This window comes from Eucyclogobius newberryi, unplaced genomic scaffold (assembly GCF_026437365.1).
Source record: "Eucyclogobius newberryi isolate DKJ021-1_F unplaced genomic scaffold, fEucNew1.0.hap1 SCAF_1, whole genome shotgun sequence".
NCBI lineage: Eukaryota > Metazoa > Chordata > Actinopteri > Gobiiformes > Gobiidae > Eucyclogobius > Eucyclogobius newberryi.
The window spans coordinates 22,973,961-22,998,222 of record NW_027315723.1 but is presented as its reverse complement, the minus strand read 5'-3'; the positions used below and the strand labels follow the sequence as shown (position 1 = coordinate 22,998,222).

Here is a 24,262-nt window from a genome sequence, read left to right as displayed (position 1 = left end):
CTTCCCCACGTTGATGAGGAGGTGGTTCCGCTGACACCAGTCCACAAAGTCCTGCGCCAGTCCTCTGTACTCCGCATCATCGTCGTCCGTGACGAGTCCGATGATGGCAGAGTCATCAGAAAACTTCTGCAGGACACAGCTGTCCGTGTCGTGTCTGAGGTCCGCAGTGTAGAGGGTGCCTCTACATTTTCATATATATATATATATATATATATATATATATATATATACCTAATCTTGACTAAATCATGCCTAACCTTGTTATACCAAGATCTGTAGATAGTGATCTTTAATAAATGACTAAAACATGCATGACATTGATCTAATTACAATGTCTAAACTGGCCCAAAGTACATCAGTACATAATGAGTGTAGGGTAATATTTTAGCATTTGATTGTAATTTGTACAGAACACGTGACATAAACTGGGACACATGACGTGAACACGTCATGTGTCTCAGTTTATGTCCTCCCTCTCATCCCCATTTCACACTGTCATTACCTGTCTAATAAAGCCTCCGGGCAAATAATAATACTGATAATGATAATAATAATAATAATAACCATCATCATCATCATCATTTCTGACACAAAATCATAAACATGACAAACATTTGAGATACAAAGAAGCTAGTGAATGTAGATAGTATTTTTTTATTGCTTATGTTTCACAATGTGTAAGTGTAACATAACATAGGGAGTTTTGTGGGACTCAACTTTAATCATCACCAAACTCGTGCTAGTGGTTCTTTTTTGTGTACTCATTTGGGCTCAAAGAAAGTAAAACATTCTTTTTCATGGTCAAAATGTAACACACAGTCACCTTAGATTTTGTCAGTGCTATAAGAGTGGTGCAGTTGTCATGGGACCACTATGCTGGACACCCCCTGGCGCTGACTGCACCCTGGACCAACGCCACTTTACTAAAGTTCACAGCTCGTCCATCAATGCTCAGGCCCCTCATACAGCCCACATAAGGCTTGACAGGACCCACACTGTCAGGCAGGAGCAGCTCAGATTCTGCAAAAGAGGACAGAGACATGTTAGAGTGACATGGTCAGCAGAGGAGTGTGGGGATGTGTGCAGTCTTACCTGGAGCCCCACCGATCCACACTGTCCCACTGTGGTCCACATTGTGACCTTGGGGTCCCACCACATGGTTTACCTCTGAGTCCACTGCTAACTGGACCACATTGGCTTTTCGAATCACTGGCAGAAAAGACCAGATTTAAATTGTATTTATTTCAGAGTGGCATTACGCTTGATGAAAGTGGCCTAATCGCAGCTTAAGAGGAAAGGGTTCACTCTGTACAGTGACACTGTACAGAGTGATCATACATTAGAAGAGGGAGAAAAAAAAACTAAACTCACCAGTGATTATGTGCCATGTGCCAGCACATAAACTGTGCTTTGGCACAACTTTGGTGAAAAATTCATGCGTCCCATCATTCACAAGGACAATCACCTGAAGGTAAAATGTCCATTATCCATCTGTGTCAAGTTTGCATTATGTTAACATAGCGCACCGCTTACCGCTGCTTGGTGCAGGAAGAGGGAGAAGTAACCTTCCACAGACCGCACATGCAGGAGGAGCCCAGAGTCCACACGAGGGCGCACTTCAATCTGCAGCTCAAACATCAGTCCCAGGTGAAAGGATTCATCTGTGGAAACACATTAGAGGTAGCATCAGAGTCTCAGGCACTGATCTGATTCCAAGCCCTCACTTATAACAAAATATTTTCATAAAAACACAGGAAGTGAGTTGAATGTAGCTGAAATTAAAAAAAAAATATGTATTTAGTTGCATCTTTACCCAAGACAATGTGTCCTCCTTTTGCAGAGAAGTAGGTTCCTTCTTCTAAAGGCCGACTGAAGCAGGGCACAACACCAAAGCTGTCCGGGGCTGGCAGCCACTTTCCGTCCAATTGCAGGTTCCTGAAACAGCCCTGTATGCTGTGCAGGTTGCTTGTCTACAGAGAACACAAACCCACAAATGTTCATATCCACATAGCACATGGACAGACTTTATGCAACCGTATGTGTGTAAAGTTCAATTGAAGAGAAGGACAAAGGAAGAAGATAATACTCTCCTTCCCCAAGCCATGAAGTGAACAGAAGCTCATACCGGCACATTCCTCTGGGCTTTCCCAGTAGGCACCCCTCCAACATACAGCGGCCCGTGGAGCTGCAGTGAGCCAGTGTCTCTGTTCTTTGGAGCTCTGGTCTCCAGTAGCGTCAGTCCGTCAATGATCAGACGTCCCAGGTTTCCATCACCAATCAGAACCACCTTCAGAGAAAATGGTTTCATGGTCAAGAGATGCATCAATCTGCATTATGGACATATTGTGAAGATGGTATTTGCCAACAGATGGACGTACACTGTGCCACTTTCCGTCATTGTACTTGTTCTGGCTGCGGAGCCTCACTGGCTCCTCTCCGGTGCTGAAGGTGAGCTCTAGCCTCCCGTCAGCCAGATACAGAGCTATGAACGAGCGTTCCTCTGTGTCACACACATATACCATCAGACCAGAGGAAGAAACGGTCCTTAGTGACAGGGACAAGTGCCATCTGTGGAAACAGAAATGTCATTCATCAATGCACTTCAAATATGTTGAACATTTAACAAATAGACTAAAATGATAATATAAGTTGCCTCTTTGGTCAGTTTATTTTTTGTTTATTTGTACAGGAGCTCCAAACTGTTATCACACTACAGGCACATCATGTTGAGTCTTACCGGTGATCCAGGGCGTGTTGTGGCAGTGGATATTGATGCCTGCTGTGGCTGAAACCCCCATATTGGAAAGTGTGCTCCGTGGCTGGGGGGATGGGGGGCTGGGAGCAGGACCCTCCATCTGTGTTGGGATCATCGCTGTTGTGCTCTTCTGGGACAATGCTCTCCTACAGCACAGACACGTGAAGCAGCATCTATTAATGCTGTTTTTACACTTTTGTGCTCTTTCAAAAAATTACTATTACATTATTTATTAAATATTCCTATATCTGCCATGATTCAATAAACAACTTGAAAATGAGACTAGTGCTTCAGCCCTTTTTTCTTTATAATGATTGTGATGCCAAGTCTGAAGAGCACCAGGGTACAACATATTTGAAAACGTTTTTTGCTTTTTGTGAATAATTCATTTAACTATTTTATCAAATTAACATATTTCTCTGAAAGGGACATACTTTCTTGGAGTTCCCCCCTCTGGTTTTCCTGTGTTCTTGGGACTGTAATGCCGCTGGAGGGCGTTTGACAGGACATTCCTGCAGAGAAACTTTCATCTTCTCTGGGTACTTCTGGAAATCCTCAGGCTCGATGTCTCGCTCTAGTCTATGAACGTGTCATCACACACAGATGCCAGCAGCCACCATAAAAACATAGAAATATTTTTTAACAATGATAGCAATTAATGCTAATGCCCCTAAGCTTTATTTTCCTCTCCTGCTTTTCACTTTACCTGCTAATGTAGGCATAACTGATACAGCCAGTAAAGTTCTTCAGGCTGCTGTCAGGCGAGCCTCCAAAGTAAAAGCTCTTTAATGCAGAGTCAGATGAACTTCTAGATGCTGAGGCTGGACGTTTTTTCTCCTGCTTATCTTTGTCATCAACCATTAGTGAATACCTGATAGATGTAGACAAGTACGTTGAAACAATGCCAGTTATTTCATAGTAATTGTATTTGTATGAAATCCAAATAAAAATGTATATGTGAAAATACTTGCTTCTGATTGTTAACTGATGCCACTATAAAATGTGTCCTTCCATCGCTGTACTGCTTCTTGTGTGATTTGACTTTGGTGCCTCTGTTATTGAGCACCACACCTCCGTTCTCCAGAGTAATACTGAACTCATCGGACTGTGAAGGCACAAGGTGAGAGTTGGATAAACAGTGAAACGTGGAACAGAATGTCCTCAGGAGTTCTTTGAACACTGACCCCCTCACGATGGTAGAAGAGTAACCCACTGGGCTGCACAGTCCTGAAGTTCAGCCCCCCTTCGAAGCTGTCAAATGGACTTGTCTTGGCTGTGGATCCCAGGTAGCTTTCACCAGTAAAGTAAGCTTTCCGTGACATCTGTTGGTGAGAAAAAGAAAACTTGATACTTTTAAACCATTAACTGGCGGTGGCACTGACAGAAACAGTTGTGACACTGACATAGACTAAAGTAGCACTGACAGAGACTGGGTTAACACTGAAACTGACTGAGGTAACACTGAAAGAGACCAGGGTAACACTAGCAGAGAGAACAATAACAGATTTGATGCACACTTAAAGTGTGCATTGCTTTTACTGATATTTACAAGAGGCAAAGATGCATGGTAAATGCGTGTAAAAAAAAATCATTGTTCAGAACAGTGTTGCGCAAACATGCTCCCTTCAGACCTTTTGGTTGCTTATCTGTCCAATGCAAGCAAATTAAAGCTGGCTCCTCTGAATCAGGACAGGTGATACATTTACATTTTAAAACCTCATTATAAATCATGATGACATGTTTTATTGTTTGGCCACAAGGTGGCCCATGTGTGGGAGAGCACTGGGCAAAATGCATTAAAATGTCAATTTTGTCAATGTCAATGATTGGCAGATCAAATTTCAGGAGTAGCCAGGGTCCTTTACTGGTGCCACTACTGCAGCCAGACGCAGTCTGTGAGCTGCAGCCTGAGCTGGACAGTCGCACCCAATTATGTGTTCTTTTTTTAGGTTTGTTTTTTAGTTAAAAAAAGTCTAAATCCACAAAAATCAGCTGACAAATAACACGTCGCCGCAGTCGATTCTGAGGAAAGTGTTCTTTCTCAGTGTCATACTCTGAAGAACGTTCGCCTGTCCGTCTGAAGGAGTCAGATCTCTCCTTCACTGTGGAACTCCTCCAGGTTTCTACTTTTTCCCAAAGAGGTTTGGTAGTTTTTCCTTGCTGAGAAGACAAGGAAAAACTACTAGATCTGTTCTCTGTGTCGCACTTTGAGGCAACTGATGTTGTGATTTCGGGAGTTACAAAAATAAATGGACTTGAATTGAAACTCACCGAAACATGTCAAGGTAAAACATTTTACTTTGTCTTTAAAAACGAACAAATAAAAGTATTTAAAAAAGAAGACATGATGAATTTCATTAAAGGGAGAGACAAATATTAGTCATAGAAACACTGCAGAATAAACTTACAAAGGACTCCTCAGGACAGCCACTGCTGATGCCAATAGTGCCTGGCTCCTCCAGGAGGTTAAAATCCTTTTTCTGGAACTGGAAGCCCTTAACACAACCTTTGAGTCCCACCACTGCGGCCAGCTCAGAACTGTAGACAGAAGTATGTTTCATTGTATATGAGCATACACAATCTACTCCTGTATAGCAGCAAATCCCTCACCTTGCTTTGAGAACGCTGGATGGGACACCACCGATGTATACATTGGAGAAAGGCAGTGTGGTTTTGGGATTCTCAATAGACTTGACATGGCCCTTATCCACCAGAAGGATGACTTTCTTTGACTGATGGTAGATCAACGACACCTGAGGGACCGCACACACATTTATTACATGTGCATTACTTATTTTGTTTCACGTTGTCATTTAAAGGTTCACCTCGTGATATTTTGCATCATTTATCTGCAACACAGGAAGTTTTTCTTCCAAACGGTTTGGCCCACCACTGAAGCCAAAGTCATAAATTAGACGTAGGTAACCGTTTTTCAATTCCAGAAGGAAGAATTTAAGCTGAAAATACAAACCCTGTTATAACAATTGTATACATTTATAATTGAAATACGTACATTCAAAAAGCCCTTACCCCATTGACCATGAGGAGCAGCACCCCATCGTTTGCCACAGTCCGCACAGAAATATCAAATCTAGTGACAACACCGAACTTGCCTCTTCTCTCTATGTTGTTAATCAGAGCATAACCTGTGCCATCGAACAGATAACTGGCAATGCGACTCTGGGAGAATGCCAGTTTGTATCTGAAAAAGAGTAATGTCAGAGATGCAATTACAGTGTAACATTAGAGGTACTGGTGTCGACAGTCCTGTACTAATGCACTATTTTGATGTATCTGTACTTAAATACATTTTACAGTGAACACATATCAATTTAACCTCACTATATTTGATTGCAGTTATCCGTACTTGTACATTGTGTGTGGTCTGAGGCATTATATTTCAATGTATTCATGGTGACATCCTGTCTAAGTCTTGGCCTTGCATGAACCAAAATATACAGAAAAGAAAGAGTGACAAATTCATTGACTAGAAAATCTGAAAAAAAAATCTTTTATCAAGACCATTGGCACATTTAACTCTTTAGACATAAAACAAAATACTTGAGTAACAAAATGCAGTACTTGTAGCAGCTGTATAACAAAATAAAGTTATCAATTGAGACATTTTTACCTCGGACATGGCGCAGAGGCTATCACATCTATCTGGTGAGTCTCCTTAAAATTATATAGACTTATGACATCATTGTTTATGGATTCCAGCTCAATGCAGCCAACAAATGGAGCCAGGCTCAAAGGCGGGGGCAGCTGGGACAAGGGCAAAATGTTTATGTCACGTCAACTATAAAATACATAAGTCAGCAACAAATATGTGAAACACACATTTCAAGGTTCCAGGGGTTCATTTCCTCTAAATACAAACACAATAATCATAATCGGCTATGTGGTAACTAACAGCCACAAGACCTATACAATCAGTTACATTTTGATTCTGAAAGTTTAGAAACTGCTAAGTTATAAAAACATTAGCGGTTTAATTTTTGTTGTGCCATTAGAGTGTAAATATATATATATATATATATATATATATATATATACACACACATTTTTTTTTGAAAAAGCTATGGGAAAAACAAATGGGAAGTGTATTTCTGGAACCTCAAGTTGAGCTCCATAGCCCTTCAGACAGGAAGATTTACTCCTGGTTTTGTCACAGAGACAATGGAGATTTGGGACTGGAACTTCTTCACATCTATACAATGTGTAAAAAGGTCATTCTGACTGGCTTCTTACCTTGACACCTGCTGGGACCCCCCCTACAAAGAAAACAATGTCGTTTGGGTCGACATCAAAGAGAGAGTCTGTCCCTGGAGCCTGGCCTTTCTGGATGAACTTCTGTTCATCAGAAGAGCTCTGGCTGGGAATGGTCAGGAAGACTTTCCCGTGTCTGCCGAGCCTGCTCACAGAGTTGCCACGTTAGCATTCAATCAGAGTGACTGCACCTGTGAGCACTCAGCACTCTTATCTCACCTCTCCACTTTGACATAGTTGAAGACTGCAGGCCACTGGCTGACGGGTTTGGACCCCAATGGAATCTCCACATCTTCACCACCCAGATTGTAAACATACACCAGGTTGTCATTCTTTATGGCAAGGCCCATGTAATCTTTCCTTCCCTATGTGCGGGATAACATTTTTAGTGAGGTTGCAATGAGAAACCTGGACCAGACTAAACAGACAAACTTTGAGAAAGTTCTCACTTGAAGTAAAAACATTTTCATGAGAAACATTTCATGACTCTACCAAACAGATTCACGTTCAGATCTGGAGCTAGTAATAATATTAATTTAAACCCTGGTTGCTATGACCTGGTTTGGCAAATTAATGAAAAAGGGTGCCCACGTTTCGGTCCCCGAGGTAGAGGATGAAACGGTCTTCAATGGGGTCTTTGTCGGGGTCCACTCTGATGAAGAGGCTGATGGTGGTGACCGTTTTGAGGTCATCCAGACTGGTGTGTGGATGGACCTCCACAGCTGACTGCCCATTAAACTTCATAGATACTTGGACCTGACCATCATATGAAATATCAAAGTTACCTGACTGTATTATATGTACAAATATAGGAAAGATAAAAGAAAACTCACTTTCTTTGCAACACTCCTGGCCTGTGCGATGAGCTCTCGGATTCTCAAAATGTTGGTGGTCACATTGTTCACTGGCTTCTTCTGCTCCACAACTCGAAGTTTATCCAATAGTTCAGGTACAAGTATATTTAGATTCTCCACTGTCACATAAGCATATTGTACATCACAGCATCTCATAGATAAACATTGGTGTTTAGATGTGGTCAAACCATTATTGTAGTGAGATAATATATTATACATTATATAATATCGTCATTAATATAAGGGATCAGTGTTTTGTTTCTGGTACCTGCTTCTCCAGCAGAGTCCACGGCGCTCTCATAGGCTTCAGTAGAATATTGCTTTTTCTTCATGTTGTTGGCCCACTGCTCCACCTTGTTGCTAATGGGAGTGATGGTCTGGAGCACCTCTTTGGAGTGGTTCAGAGTTTCCTCTGCTACCTCCAGGGTGAAGTTCAGTCGCTGGGGTGTCCGGTCTGCTCGTACACAACAAACTTTCACTCTGCAGTTCAGATCGGTATAGTAACATGATGATGGGGTTCTTGTGGGGATATTACCTGTGTATATTTGACCAATATCCTGTCCTAGCTCTTCTAGTTTCTTGTTGTTCTTCTCCATGGTGTCTCTTGTTTCCTGAATGTAGTTTAACTTGTCAACAACCTCTGTTTTTACCTCTGTGAAGATGTGAAAAGTTTAAGATCTAAATGTTTAAACTGGTTACAGTGTTATATCGCTCAGAATAATTGCACATTGTGGGCCTCACCACTTTGCTCTGAATGTAATGAGACTGATTCTTTAAAAACGTGGTCACTCTGTGTGACGAGGGAGCTCAGTTTAGTGTTAATCCCACTGACGTCCTGCAAAGCAGAAAAACAGATGAGTGCTCATATATTCAATCACTATCCTAAATAAGACATTGGGACATACTTGTTCAGCTTTCTGTGACAAGTTGAAGGTGGTGCGTGAGGTGATGTTGGCATCATGGATGTACTTAATGATGTTGTTATACACATTTGCTGCACTGATGGCCCGCTGCACAAAGCCATTGGTATCACTCTCCCGCAGGTCCCTGCAGTATAAATGACAAGTTGGACGACTCATTGAACTGAAATGCAGTCAAGACTTATCTATTTAAAATGTTGCTAAAAATGCTAAAAATGTTATCACAGAATAGCTCATTTGTTAGGTTAGGTTAATGATTTCACTTCCCGTTTGACATCACACTAGAAAATTATTCAGCAAACACCGGGCAAAAACTAATGTCACTTTTTTTATTTGAAAAACAAACCATTTATGAGAGCACCTTTATGTTGTTGAATTAATGTTTAGAATGTTAAAAAGTGGTTTATTTTGTGTAAATTTTTACTTTTACTGGAATGAGTGTCCCCCGTTTGATGTCACTTCCTGTCATTTTCTCCACCTATACTTACTATTTTGGTGTAAAACTATAATTTATATTAGGCAATAAGCAAAGGGCCAGAATGTGGCTAGAAAGTGGGTTCCGTTCCCCCAACCTGGGGTCTACTTTTCAACAGTCGTTTTCCAATCTTTATTATGTACTTCAACCGGGGGGAAAAGTTCTCCATCTGAATCCTGCAACTTATGGGAGAAAATGAGAGTCGAAGTCGGTCTTTTGCCAAAAAAAGTGACAAATATGGGTCTACACCCATTTTTGTACCCTTGTCATTTTACTATTCTTTGACGAATGTAAGTGAAATTGCAGATTCATACAGACATTTCAACTTTCTTTAGGGTAGAAAAGTTGCAGATCTCCTTTAGGCCTAGTTAACGAGTAAATCTAAATTCAAAAGTACACATTTTGAAAAAGCGACCATAATTGAAAGCACCATGAAATGTTGTTACGATTTCAGATTTCCAATGTATAGAAACTTAGGAGACAATCAGTTTGCCTTGTTCATTATCTAAGCCTTAAGGAATTGTCGAAAATATAGTTTAACCCTCTCCATGCCAGTGACAGTAGAATTTATTTCAACAAGATAATTTCCAATTAGATTAGAATATCCACTGGAGTAGGCTATATGAAGCCATTTAACATGTCCTAATGTAGACTTAAAGAAATAAAAAGAGCATACGTTTGGTGATATAATCTTTTATTGCAGAATAGAATAGTATGATACAATTAGAAAACTACAAACATAACAGTGGTGGATTTTACAGACTCGACATAATCAACACAATACATTTTTGAATATATGTCTTTCATGAAAGGGTGTGCATTATATAATATACACTCAATGGATTGTGAGGGATGTAGTTTCTCCTTGCGTTTACTCTCATCATCCAAAATACTCTCACCTAAAGTTTGAGGTCCTTGTCTTTTCTGCCTATGGTACAGCTCAAACTGAGCTTTCTGTGGCTCCAAAGATCTCCACCCTTTCTTTAGATGGCTCAGCTGAGTTGTCACTCTGGACCATTATACCATTTGTATGATGGGTAGTGCCCTGACCAGATGATGTTTCTTCAGCATGTTGTCCTACACAAGTATAGTAACTGTATCCTTGATGAAGCCTGTTGGTAAGTCAACAGCTGTCAGCTGAAGTTGGGCTAAGCTTGTTTCATGTCGCACAACCGATTCCCAAGATCCAAGGTGTCCCAGTTTACTCATGAGACCACTTGGTATGAACCGGTTAAGTGCCGTAATGTGAGACCAAGGGCAAGGAATTTTGCAGTCTGATAATAACCCTTACATGACAAATACATAATGTCCTGACATATGGAAAGCAGCTCAAGGTCAGTCTCTTCAGGGACACCAACCATTTTTGTCAAGGTTGGTTCATCTGTAGCTCCAACACACCAAGCTAATAGATTGTACAGTTCCATCGGCACTACACTTCTAGCAGCAGGCAAGTCTAAATCATCACCAGTTGGTGGCCAAGAGCAAGTCACTTTGGTGCACATTTTAGTGATGGATTCACTAAGTTCAACTGTGGGTAGTCTCTCTGTAACCGCAACTTCAGTTTGTCTGATCTGAAATATAAAAAAGTGATATCATCAGAGATGCTTTTTTATGGATGTGCAGATTCACAACTAGAGAGGCCTAGTACATTGTGATGGATTATATTCTTGGAAATTAAGATGAAAAATATTTGCATATGTCGGGTTGAACAAAATGATACTAATCAGACACACACTGGGTTTAAGGGATCCCAGACTCTTATTAAAGTTAAATGGTTAAAACATGGTAATGTTATAATTATAATGTAATATAATAAATATCAGTCTTAAATTTGATAGCCAATCAAAATTATGTTTGCATTATATGGCAATTACATATGGTATAACCCTAACGTGCCAATGCACTTGTTTTATATAATTGTATCTCAGCTTGTATGTTTAAATGTGTTTTCATGTATTGATTCATTTTATTGATTGTTTTTTTTGTGTTTCAGTATCCTATGTTTCTTGTTTATTTTGTGTAGTGTTGTGTTTTAACAGGGCCATGAAAAATAACTTTTCTCATTGGGTTTCCCCTATATAAATAAATAAAATGAATGAATAACAAGAATTAATTGTCATTAATGTTTGAATATTGGCTGATTGTTTTTTCTAATTTTTATCTCCTTCTTGCTTGAGTTGTAAATACATTGTAATAGCAGTGGATGGGGCGAAGAAGACAACCCTACAGGTTTACAACTACTGCTAGCTAATGACAATATGATTAATATGTTGAAAAGTAAAGTAAAAATTAATATGAAATTATCAAATGTCATCAGAAAAAAATCCAACTTACCAGCAGTGTTAGTCTCAGCCAAAGCCAACTTGTCAATCAATGTTTTTGCTCCAGCTTTGACATACCGTTTATCCTTTTTGCAGGTCATACAAATCTTCAGTAGCACATTAGGCATCTATTAATTGGTCCGTGAAATCTTCATCTTTGCTCAAGCCAGTCGACAACAAATGTTGGTGATGTTTAGATACGGACTTTGCAATGTCGCGCTCATCTCCGTCTATTTCTAACCATCGTTTGGCGTTTTCAACAAGTGTCCTCCGCCGTACTCCAGTCAGTGGTTGTACAGCTTCGTTTTTAACACTATCTCGATATTATGCAGTCATAATCAGGAGAAATGTGGCGTTTTCTTTTCCGTTCGGCTGAACCGTGCTGTGCGGGCGCCGCCATGTTTGTTATGGTCACGCCTCCGCGATGGTGAAAACTACTCGCTGATTGGTCGACGTGTATGTACAATATGTATAGGTATAAATACACAAAATAAAGTCAAAATTAGAAAATTCTAAAACACCTGTCATAAGCACAATGACATAAGTACAGTGACATAGTGTTGAAATAATTGTCTTTGTTCATACTGTACTGTTGTGTGGAAGAGATAATGTATCTTTTGAATCGTAATAAAGTGTTTCTTTCTTTGTTGTAGTGTGGAAGTCTCACTCTTCCAGAGCGTTGGCCTGACTGTCCAGCTGCTCCGCATGTTCATCTGCTCTTAGCACCAGCTCTGTGTCGACATTGGCCAGTCGCTCCGACTTATCTTGCAGCTTCTGCTCAGCGCCATCAATAGCAGCATGGTACTGTGTCATGTTCTGCCCACAAACAATAACATGTCAAATGTCACCAATAGGCAAGTGAAGTTTATTTGTAGACAGCAATTTGTAAGATGAATTAAACAACCACTACCTATTTAAAAAAAACAAATAACAAGAACCCATAAATGATCATTATAAAATGTGCTTTAAAAGAGAAGACTGCAAATTAAATCCCTTCAGTCATGTGCACAGCTCAACAGCCGGGATTTGAACATTATCACAGTAGAGACCTCTTACAAATGTTAAGAAAGACTTTTTCACGATTTTCACGACTGAAAAACTGATTCCCCATGTTTAGTCCTGACTCTGGAATCAGCAAGATTCCCTGAGATTTGATGCTAGGCCATGGAGAGACTTGTACACAAGCAGAGCTGCTTTAAAGTCTCTTCTCTGAGCCACAGGAGCCAGTGCAGAGACCTGAGAACAGGACTAATGTGATCGTACTTCCTGGTTCTAGTCAGGACCCGAGCAGCAGCGTTCTGGATGTACTGCAGCTGTTTTACAGCTCGTTTGGAGAGACCAGTGAGCAGGCCGTTACAGTGGTCTAATCTACTGGAGACAGACTTGGAAAGACTCAAAGTCTGGATTAGACACTATACCTTTTCTTTGACTCTTTAGCTGGTAAAAAGCTACTGCTACTAATAAATTATACAGAATACTTTTGGCAGATTAGCACCCTTGCGTCTGTCAATCTTCCTCCGGGCAGCTGTAGCTACATACTAAGTAGCTTATGAGGAATGAATGAATAATGACTACATTGTAGCACTTTGAGAGGCTTCCACATGCTTGTAAAGCACAATAAAAGTGTAACGTACCTGCACCATGGAGTTCACCTCGCCCACTGTATTCTCTGTGTGGGACAAGTGTTCACTGGCTGTGACGAGTGTCTTGTTCACACTATCATGTGCATCTGCAAGACTCCGTTGTTTGGCCTGAAAAACAATGTGAAGCAATTTTTATCTTGAGGATTTATTTATTTTGAAGGTTGGGGGGAGCCAGTTCAAGCTGCAGGGTTGAGTTAGGGGGCATTTGGCCCGTCAAGCAATGCTGACAATCTAAAAATGCTGACAATTTAAAAAAGTGCACCCAGGACCCATCTCCCGACTCTGTTTTGGTCAGGATTAAACAACTAGTGTAGTGAGTGAAATTACCTATACTAAGACACATGCTGAAATATTTTCTGCTTAATGTTGAGGCAATGATAAAGAAGTTGAAGAAAAATATCCAGAAGGAAACACCTGGCTATAACTGGAAGGAAGGAAATTACCTCATTCCTCTGGTATTTGACGACGTTGACCCTGTTCTTGTCCTGGGTCTGCTGGGTGGTGCTGGCCGCCCGCTGTAGGAGGGTGTGGGCGTGGGACAGCTGGGTGGAAAAGCGAGATAGTAGTTCTCGAATGGTGGGCAGACGGCTATCGGTGAGCCCTAGCTTCTTCTCCTGCTGGCGAACGCGCCGCAGCACTGTGGGCACAAAGCTTTATGCATTACAGAGATGAGTTTGTTTTGATGGTGACAATGGTATAGTGAGTTAAAGGTTTGGACTATGGCTTGTCTGATAAACCCCAAACACACTATAACGGCTGGGTGTTCAAATTTGAACAACCAAATGTTTTATGAGCTACAGCAGTGATTTGTGGGCAAATCACTATGGGCACCCCTGGGCATATTTGTATGTATTTATTTATTTATCTATTTGATTGGGACAGAGCATGATAATGGACAGACATGACACATCATGAATGTAAACTAGAGTGAACCAGCTCACTGACTGTGAATGAGTGGAGGAGGCCCACATCATCTGACTGACATGCGCCTAATCACATGACAGTCTGTCAGCTGACTATACAAAAACATGAACATTTTCAACTTGATTTTTTTTAAAATATCTGGTAGCTTATTGTTCAGACTTATTCATTGTTCATTGTTATATTGTTTTGTGTTGCATCGAATCACCAAGACAAGTTCCTATGTATGTGAATTTTGTTCATAGACAAAAAAACATTTCTGATTCTGATTCTGAAAGATTGCGGCTGGGTAAATTAATCTGATCAGGACATTCTCCTGATTTACTGTAATTTCTCCTTATTGCCAGTGCACTCACAGAGTCCCAGAAGCACTTACACTCATGGGCCATGGTTGACTCCTCCTTGGCCCGGGGTTCTCGAGGGGACAGGTCCAGAGCCCTCATCCAGGCCACCATCCCCTGGGCCAGCTCAGTGTTCTGTTGTACCACCTCTGGAGCCTGCTCCTGCTGCACACTGTAGAGCTCCCAGTCATGGATCATGTCTGTAAACCACACACAGATATGTACTGTATGCCAGACCAGATATATATCTTTAATGCGGCTGTATGAGGGTGGAGTAACTATACCTTCAATGCCGAGGTTGAGATCAGAAAGGTTAGAGGTGAGCAGCTCAGCTTTACTCAGTGTTTGCAGAGTACTGTCGTCCAGCCGTGTAGACAGACTGGACACCTCACTGTCCTGAAACACCCGAGAGCACAAACAGTCCGTTTACAGAAGAAGCACCAACTGTACTCTCTGACTGGAGCCACCATACGCACAGATTCTTCTAGTAACTCCATGTCAGACACAATGGCACCTGTTGCTGTCTCCAAGTCATCAGTCTGAGCCCCCAATAGAGAGCGCCTTTTCTCCCACCCTGTGAACTGAACCTGTCACAAAATACAATGAGTATGCACTCAAACCCCTCGCAAAAAAGCCAAAGTGTGGGTGAATACCTGCAGCCGGAGCGCTGTGTAGTTGTAGTACTTTATGCGGTCGTGGGCAGCTGCCCCAGAGGAGATGTTCAGTAATGCCACTTTTAGTTGGTCCAGGGTCTTATTGGAGAGGTGTAAGTCTCTGATCAAGCTCCAAGTGCATTCATCACAACCTGACCAAAAACATGAATCCGATTTCAAGGTTTTGAATGAGTTATGAGAAATGAGATAAACATAGCTGGTGTGTGCATGCGTAAATAAACTCACTGCTGTTGCACAGGTTGATAGTGGCCTCCAGCAGACATTCTCCTGTGTGCATGTCACAGTAACCGCTCTCACATTCACACTCTGGAAAATTGCAATCAGAAGTTTCCATTGATTATCTTCATTGCCAATAAAACCAAGCTCTTTATGGTCCCACTTAGTTTTTTAATCCCTTTTAGTCCTCTTCCCGGTGGAACATGCCCACAACAACTCCCCAGGGAGGTGCCCAGGAGGAATCCCGAACAGATCCCGGAGGCACCTCAACTGACTCCCCCGACATGGAGGAGCAGCGACTCCACTCTGAGCTCCCCCAGCCACCCGGCGGAGGAAACTCACTTCGACCAATTGTATCCCCGATCTTGTTCTTTCGGTCATTACCCAAAGCTCATGGCCATAGGTGAGGGTAGGAACGTAGATTGAACATTAAATCGAGAGCTTTGTCTATCGACTCAGCTCCTTCTTCACCACAACAGTCCAATACAGCGACTGCATCACTGCAGCTGCACCGATCCGCCTGTCAATTGGGTCTAGGACTCCCCACCCACCTGGAGGGGGCCAACCACCCTTCTCCGGTTGAGTTTTTAAAATCTCAACCTTAAATTGCTGTTTGTATCGGTATCAGCGCAAATTGGGTGACAAGACACGCCACACCAACAGCTCATGACCACTGAAGAAGTGGTCCTTTTTCCTCCTTTTGTTCCTTTAAGACAAACAGTATTTAATTATTGGTTGTCAGAGAAGACTCACTCTGGCAGCCTGATGCTCCATAGTCCCAGTAGCCAGGCAGGCAGCGTTCACAGTAGCGCCCCCCGGCCCCTGGGCGGCATGGGCAGCTGTGGGTCAGAGGGTGGCAGGTGGACCGCAGTGAAGCTGCACCACACTCACACCGTCGACATCCCTGGCAGCTGGAAAAACCTGAATATCCATCCTACAGGAGTAAAAGTTAGTCATATATTTTTTTTACTGCAGAACAGAAAAAAAGAGAAAATCTATCATAATCAAAATAATCATAATAATCATAATCCAGATTTGTGATCCATATTTACAAATTGTGACGAGGCCTTATATTACCTCACACTGATCACAAATCCGCCCGGTGACACCTGGTTTGCAGTGGCACACGCCTGTCCTGTCATCGCATGAAGATGTGCCACATTTATTGCACTCACATTCTGCAGACAAACATATGGGGGGAGCGTGAGAGAGTGGAAGGTGTCATGGGATATTTTGGGATATTTGGCCTTGAGAGTGCTTGCATGCTTCTCTGAGTGACTTTGTGTACTACATGACTTCATGCTAACAAATGTGTATTTTTAACTATACACTGATGATTATCAAATACAGTGGCTAGATTTGACTACTGAAAGCACCGGTAGTTATGTAACAATATCTTGGTGCGTACCCCTGCAGTTCTTGGCAGTGATGGCATCGCCGTAGAAACCAGAGGCACACCTCTCACAATGGGCACCAGCCGTGTTGCCCCAGCAATGCTGGCAGTAGCCTGTTACATTGTGGCACTCATTGAAAATCAAGTTGGGGTCGGAGTTTCCACTGCAGTCACACCTCTTACAAGAGCTTCCTATGACCATGGGGTTGCCAAAGTACCCAGGAGCACACCTGTGAAGTGAAGTATTTAATACAGCAAGTTTTCTTTAGAACATAGTGATATATGAGTTACTTCCTTAAGTATATAAATATTCAAATCACAAAATATGATTTATACTTTTTATGGATATAAAACGTACCTCTCACAGGAATGTCCCGCATAGCCTTCCTGACATTTACAGCGTAGACTACCAGCCCCTTTGTCACAGTGCACTGCAAAACTGGACAAATACACAGCGCTCAACAAAGGCGTAGGCTACCAGACCCCAGACCAGACCCCAGACCAGACCCCAGCCTGTGCACAGGTTAGACCTCACCTGTTGGAGCGGACAGCCAGGGGACAGGCGCAGGGCTGGCACGACCTCCGGCCATTGGGACCAACTCCCAAGATGAAGCTGTCCTCACAGTGCTCACAGAAGTCCCCTGTACTGTGGTTCTTGCAGTTCTGTGAGTCCAGAGAATCACACATCAAATACAATCTCATGAACTGATTGTGAATAAAAAATAACCTACATTACAAACACCAGTGATGTCTTGGCAGTGGTCGGCATTTCCTTTGCAGTTACATGGAAGACAGAAACCGCGCTCACTCAGGAAGAAGCCTTTCCCACAAACCTGCACAATGAAAACTGGTCACTCACTTCATCAAGGTCCAAATAATGGTCATAAATACAATACGGCATGTAATTCATATGTTTAAATAATATTCAACAAGACCACTATTGCATGAATATATTTCAACCTGGAGATAATGTGTTAGATTATAATGAACTATATAGTATAATTATGAATGATAGTTTGGCATAGTTTGCTGTCCTGCAGTGTGCAGGAGGTGCAGAGCAGGATATCGAGACAGACAATGAAACTACATTAATGCAATGGTGTGTAGGAGGGCTGCGTGGGCTGAGCTGCTGAATGGAGAAAGGCGGGTGCTGCAGCAGGGAGAAGTCTTCCAGCCTAAACATTGACTATAGCTGTATTTCAATATTGTCATCTTTAGCCAGGTTTTAGAGTCGAGGACATTGAAAAATGTTGCATAGACTGCATAGACCCACGGACATTTTTTATGTAAATGATATAAATCAGGAAAGTTGAGATGAGATATTAGGGCTTTTAGAAGCCAGTGTGTAAAATAGTCTTGAGAAGTTTCCAGTCTTCAAACAGAGCCCCATACATGAGTCACACATATTTTCACTCAGAGATGGGACAAAGAAATGCCTCTGTGTACTGCCAGTGTGGGATGTCCCAACAGCTGCACACTTGCTATGCATAGTTTTATATTTCAGGGCTCTGTAACTTGTGCTCATTTACAGATATTATTGCTTGATTTAAGCATATTTATATCATAGTTTAGGTCAGTGTTAGAATATTGTCATAAAAATAAATCTTGATGCTTGGATTATAGTCTACCAAGTCTACAGACTGGTGGCTGAGTGGCTTGCACTCTCGCCTCACCGCAAGAAGGTTGCAGGTTTGACTACCGGGCTAAACGGGGCCTTTCTGTGCGTCGTTTACATTTTTCTTCCTGTTTGGATGGGTTTTGCTTGGTCAATCCAGTTCAACCCAAAACATGTCAAAATCCTCCAGCAAGTTTCCCTAAAGTGTACTTTAAATTTAACCATAACCTTACCTCCAAACGTGCTGTTGTAATTTGGGCTTTCTCTAGCAACTTCCACCATTAATTCTGGTGTCACCAACTTGGGATTTTGCTGTGACATCAGTGTTATAATAGTTAATCTCATATCTCAAGCTTTATATATTTTTTAACAATCTGTCATTCATTGAAACAGCTATTTTTCTTCTTCTTACAAATTAACTTTTCAAAGCAGATAAGTCCAAATGTTATATGTCTTGTGCAGCTCAAACAGCTGCACTCTGTGAAGACAGGACGGAAGTAAACGAGGGGAAGGGGGGCAGACATGTGATACACTGAACAGAAGCATGGCTGTAATCTGTAACTAGTAATTTGAGCCATATGTGAACTGAAAACACAAACAAGAAATGTTGAGATCATCAGTTTCTGGATCATCACAATATGGATCATGACAGTTCAAATCATCACAGTCTGGATCATCAGTCTGGATCATCAGAGTCTGGATAATTCAATTCAATGCCCAAAATCACAACAGCAGTTTCCTCGGAGGGCGACAGTGAAAAATGGATTAAACAATGTCCAAAGGGACCAGGGGCGATGTCCCCTTCGGGTCCACTTAGGGTCTGAGGGGACCCTGGGACATCGCCCTCCTTCTTGGCCAGGAAAAACTACAAAAAACCTCCACTCTGGATCATGACAGTTCAAATCATCACACTCTGGATCATCACACTCTGGATCATCACAGTCTGGATCATCACAGTCTGGATCATCACAGTCTTGATTATCACACTCTTGATCATCACACTCTGGATCATCACAGTCTGGATCATCACAGTCTGGATCATCACAGTCTGGATTATCACACTCTTGATCATCACACTCTGGATCATCACACTCTGGATCATCACAATCTGGATCATCACAATCTGGATCATAACACACTGGATCATCACAATCTGGATCATCACACTCTGGATCATCACACTCTGGATCATCACAGTCTGGATCATCTCAGTATGGATCATCACACTCTGGATCATCACAATCTGGATCATCACACTCTGGATCATCACACTCTGAATCATCACACTCTGAATCATCACACTCTGGATCATCACACTCTGGATCATCACAGTCTGGATCATCACAGTCTGGATCATCACACTCTGGATCATCACAATCTGGATCATCACAGTCTGGATCATCTCAGTATGGATCATCACACTCTGGATCATCACAATCTGGATCATCACACTCTGGATCATCACAGTCTGAATCATCACACTCTGGATCATCACAGTCTGGATCATCACAGTCTGAATCATCACACTCTGGATCATCACACTCTGGATCATCACACTCTGAATCATCACACTCTGGATCATCACACTCTGGATCATCACAGTCTGGATCATCACACTCTGGATCATCACACACTGGATCATCACACACTGGATCATCACAGTCTGGATCATCACAGTCTGGATCATCACAATCTGGATCATCACAGTTTGGATCATCACAATCTGGATCATCACACTCTGGATCATCACACTCTGGATCATCACAATCTGGATCATCACAGTTTGGATCATCACAATCTGGATCATCACACTCTGGACCATCACAATCTGGATCATAACACACTGGATCATCACAGTCTGGATCATCACACTCTGGATTATCACAATCTGGATCATCACAGTCTGGATCATCACAGTCTGGATCATCACACTCTGGATCATCACAGTCTGAATCATCACAGTCTGAATCATCACACTCTGGATCATCACAGTCTGGATCATAACACACTGGATCATCACAGTCTGGATCATAACACACTGGATCATAACAGTCTGGATCATCACACTCTGGATCATCACAATCTGGATCATCACAGTCTGGATCATCTCAGTATGGATCATCACACTCTGGATCATCACAGTCTGGATCATCACACTCTGGATCATCACAGTCTGAATCATCACAGTCTGAATCATCACACTCTGGATCATCACAGTCTGGATCATAACACATTGGATCATCACAGTCTGGATCATAACACACTGGATCATCACAGTCTGGATCATCACACCCTGGATCATCACAATCTGGATCATCACAGTCTGGATCATCTCAGTATGGATCATCACACTCTGGATCATCACAGTCTGGATCATCACACACTGGATCATCACAGTTTGGATCATCACAGTCTGGATCATCACACACTGGATCATCACAATCTGGATCATCACACACTGGATCATCACAATCTGGATCATCACACTCTGGATCATCACAGTCTGGATCATCACACTCTGGATCATCACAGTCTGGATCATCACACACTGGATCATCACAGTCTGGATCATCACACTCTGGATCATCACAGTCTGAATCATCACACTCTGGATCATCACAGTCTGGATCATCACACACTGGATCATCACAGTTTGGATCATCACACTCTGGATCATCACACTCTGGATCATCACACTCTGGATCATCACAGTCTGGATCATCACACACTGGATCATCACAGTTTGGATCATCACACTCTGGATCATCACACTCTGGATCATCACAGTCTGGATCATCACACTCTGGATCATCACAGTCTGGATCATCACACACTGGATCATCACAGTTTGGATCATCACACTCTGGATCATCACACTCTGGATCATCACACTCTGGATCATCACAGTCTGGATCATCACACACTGGATCATCACAGTTTGGATCATCACACTCTGGATCATCACACTCTGGATCATCACACTCTGGATCATCACACTCTGGATCATCACAGTCTGGATCATCACACACTGGATCATCACAGTCTGGATCATCGCACTCTGGATCATCACAGCCTGGATCATCGCAGTCTGGATCATCGCAGTCTGGATCATCGCACTCTGGATCATCACAGCCTGGATCATCACAATCTGGACCATCACAGTCTGGATCATCACAGTCTGGATCATCACAGTCTGGATCATCACAAACTCGATCATCACAGTCTGGATCATCTCAGTCTGGACCATCACACTCTGGATCATCACACTCTGGATCATCACACTCTGGATCATCTCCCACCTGGATTTGACTCATCTTTTAAATGATGCCACTGATACAGTATGAATCCTTTGTATTTTGAAGTGTGAACGCGATGTGCAATCTCCACACTTAACACTGACTCTGGATCTTCATGTTGTGTGAAACCTCCCAGCCACTGTGCTTCAGTGCATCTGAGGCATCTTTGCTCGCAGCTTAATGGGCCTCCAACAAGGTTCTGGTCCTTTTTGTAAGTGACTCCGTACACTGAGGCACATCTGTATCTCTGCCAAATACATTTTATACCGAGCCAAAAGCGTCCCATAAAACAGCACCACAATTTGGGATTTATGGGAACATTAGCATACTTCCGTGACTGTTAGCTGTTGTTCGTACAGAGATTCCCATGCCCTGATCACTGTGCTGTAGCTCTTTCCTGTGGCAGCTGCTTTCTATTAGTGTACTGGGATAGAAAGGGGGGCCATACAAACAACAGTGTAGCATAGTCCACGTCTATGTCCTAAATGTAACACAAAGGGACTGAAGAGAGTCAAAGTGTCTGTTTAAGGCGTCTGTTTTTCATTCTGTGAGTTTGGCGTGAGTCTCACAAACGGAGCACCTCCACCAAAGAAAAGGTGTTGGAAAATCTGGAATTTACTATGATCACAGCAAACACACCCTGCTTCTGCTCACTCATGCCACTCATTCTCTTTGGCTGTCACGAATTTAGTGTGGGAAGAATTGAATCTTTTTGGGAATCAAGTTTGCAACTATTTTTTAATCATCAATATAATCTTATTCTGCTTGTGTGGCTCTTAGTTTGGTTAGACTGGCATATAATAATCCCAATAATTGTTGTAAAGTAGTAGTTTCTATTTTATAATCAGAACCCTTATCAAAACATTTGAAATTCCTCAAAACAAATTATACAGTTTGTGTATCGCTCTGAAAAGTCTACACATTTAATAACACACACAGTAAATAAATAATAATACATAAATCAATTTGAAAAAATAGTTGGATCCTTCCCCTTGATATGGGGACTGGTTGTTAGCAGTGCAATAGTGCAACAGAAATAAAGAACATGTATTTTATTTCAGACTTTTTATTCACCGCAGTCAATCAAAGCTAGGTTTCAGAAGACTTTCAAATTATTGTCTTTTAGAATTAGATAATTCTGTATGAAATATTCCTCATTATAAACTTGCAGCGGAACATAGATAGAAAACATAATTACTTTGAGAAGGGACTGCTGTTGTCCTCTGATTCTTGCGGCTGTGGCCCCATAGCTGATCCCAGACAGGATGCAGAGCAGGGAGAGGCCGGCCAGGGATCTAGCAGCCATCTTGGTCCAGTGCAGCTGCTCTGTGTACGCTCTCCACGAGAACAACTTTCAAGACTACTCTTATGTCAGCCGCTGCCTTGACTGTTCCAGCTCTGACCTCCTGATGTAGTTTGAGCCCACTGCTTGGACACTCCCCCAGCTTCCCCAGAACACGGCCTCTCAGGAGACAAATCACATCCAGATGGGAAGGCTGAGAGCATAGTAGAGAGAGAGACATAGACAGAGAGGGCGAGGGAGAGAGGGAGAGGGAGAGTCTGCACCGAGGTAGCACATGACCATGGGTTTGTTTACACATGACTATTACACTGTCCAGAAAGTATTCTGCTCAAAACTCTCAAATGCTTTTCATTTTGAATGCAGATCAGTTTGATTCACCATTCATTTGAACATGTATTTCTGCAGACTTCAATAGATAGATACAGTAGATAGATAGATCGATAGATAAATAGAATACGACTGTATGGTTTCTATTGGAATGTTGTTACATTTTAAAACCTACAAAACACCTTATAGATCCCATGAGATTGGGGATCCACTGAGGCTAACACTAATGAAACATCTTCACCTACCAGTTGTACTGGAATATAGCACAAAAAAATTATAGACTGCTTAACTTCTCTGTTTTCAAACCCTGCGACCTTTGCCCCTAAAGCTCCAGACTACACTCTTCCACTGATCTGGGGGTGAGAGGCTCCACACTTACGTCACTGCTCACAGGAACACCACACATAGCGACTTCCAGCAGCTCAAACATAGGATGTTTATTTTTATCAGTAGGTCACCATAAAAGACTTCTAATTTTACTGCTCTGTGGTCCTCTACACCAGTGGTTCCCAATCTGGGGGGCGGGACCTCCAATGGAGGCACCAGAGATTGCAGGGTGTCCCCAGAGTCTAACTTGAGCAAATTAAATCCCAAACAAATTATTGGAAATTTGGCATGGGAACATAAACACCGCAACGTCTTATTAATATATATATATTTTTAATCATGTAATGCAATTGTTGAGGGCCACAGTTTTGGACTGGGTGCGTCAAGTCCCCATGTTTATGGGGATAGGGCCTGTGTACTTGTACTAGATTTCTGCCCAGCCCAAGGATGGAACGAGGTATTTTTTTGGTAGAGCAGAGCAATTGGAGAATACTCAGCTCCATACTTTCTCATGACCCTCCTCTGTACATCTGTTTCTGAGCTGCAAGTTCTGCCAAGACTAAACTGTATTGTAATGACCCCAGGGGACGCACAAGACAAAGCAGGATTCAT

At 42.1% G+C, this 24,262-nt stretch overlaps 1 protein-coding gene across 1 annotated transcript; it reads right to left on the bottom strand.

The window, feature by feature from the left end:
- Positions 1-798: 798 nt before the first annotated feature.
- lama4 (laminin, alpha 4) lies at positions 799-23,197 on the bottom strand. The gene is made up of 40 exons (XM_072440448.1): positions 22,892-23,197; positions 17,514-17,615; positions 17,318-17,445; positions 17,141-17,221; positions 16,798-17,012; positions 16,467-16,567; positions 16,143-16,323; positions 15,399-15,479; positions 15,153-15,304; positions 14,976-15,086; positions 14,784-14,895; positions 14,535-14,699; positions 13,681-13,874; positions 13,229-13,345; positions 12,262-12,410; positions 8,784-8,925; positions 8,620-8,713; positions 8,414-8,530; positions 8,147-8,332; positions 7,858-7,997; positions 7,616-7,780; positions 7,244-7,389; positions 7,007-7,169; positions 6,387-6,520; positions 5,786-5,957; positions 5,581-5,712; positions 5,366-5,508; positions 5,164-5,293; positions 3,940-4,077; positions 3,727-3,860; positions 3,462-3,626; positions 3,190-3,334; positions 2,738-2,901; positions 2,379-2,568; positions 2,126-2,287; positions 1,814-1,970; positions 1,534-1,661; positions 1,372-1,465; positions 1,093-1,209; positions 799-1,020 (listed from the first exon to the last, which is right to left on the bottom strand). Exons 1-40 carry the CDS (start codon positions 22,997-22,999, stop codon positions 872-874), a joined length of 5,604 nt encoding a protein of 1,867 aa, XP_072296549.1. The 5' UTR covers positions 23,000-23,197; the 3' UTR covers positions 799-871.
- Positions 23,198-24,262: the final 1,065 nt, after the last annotated feature.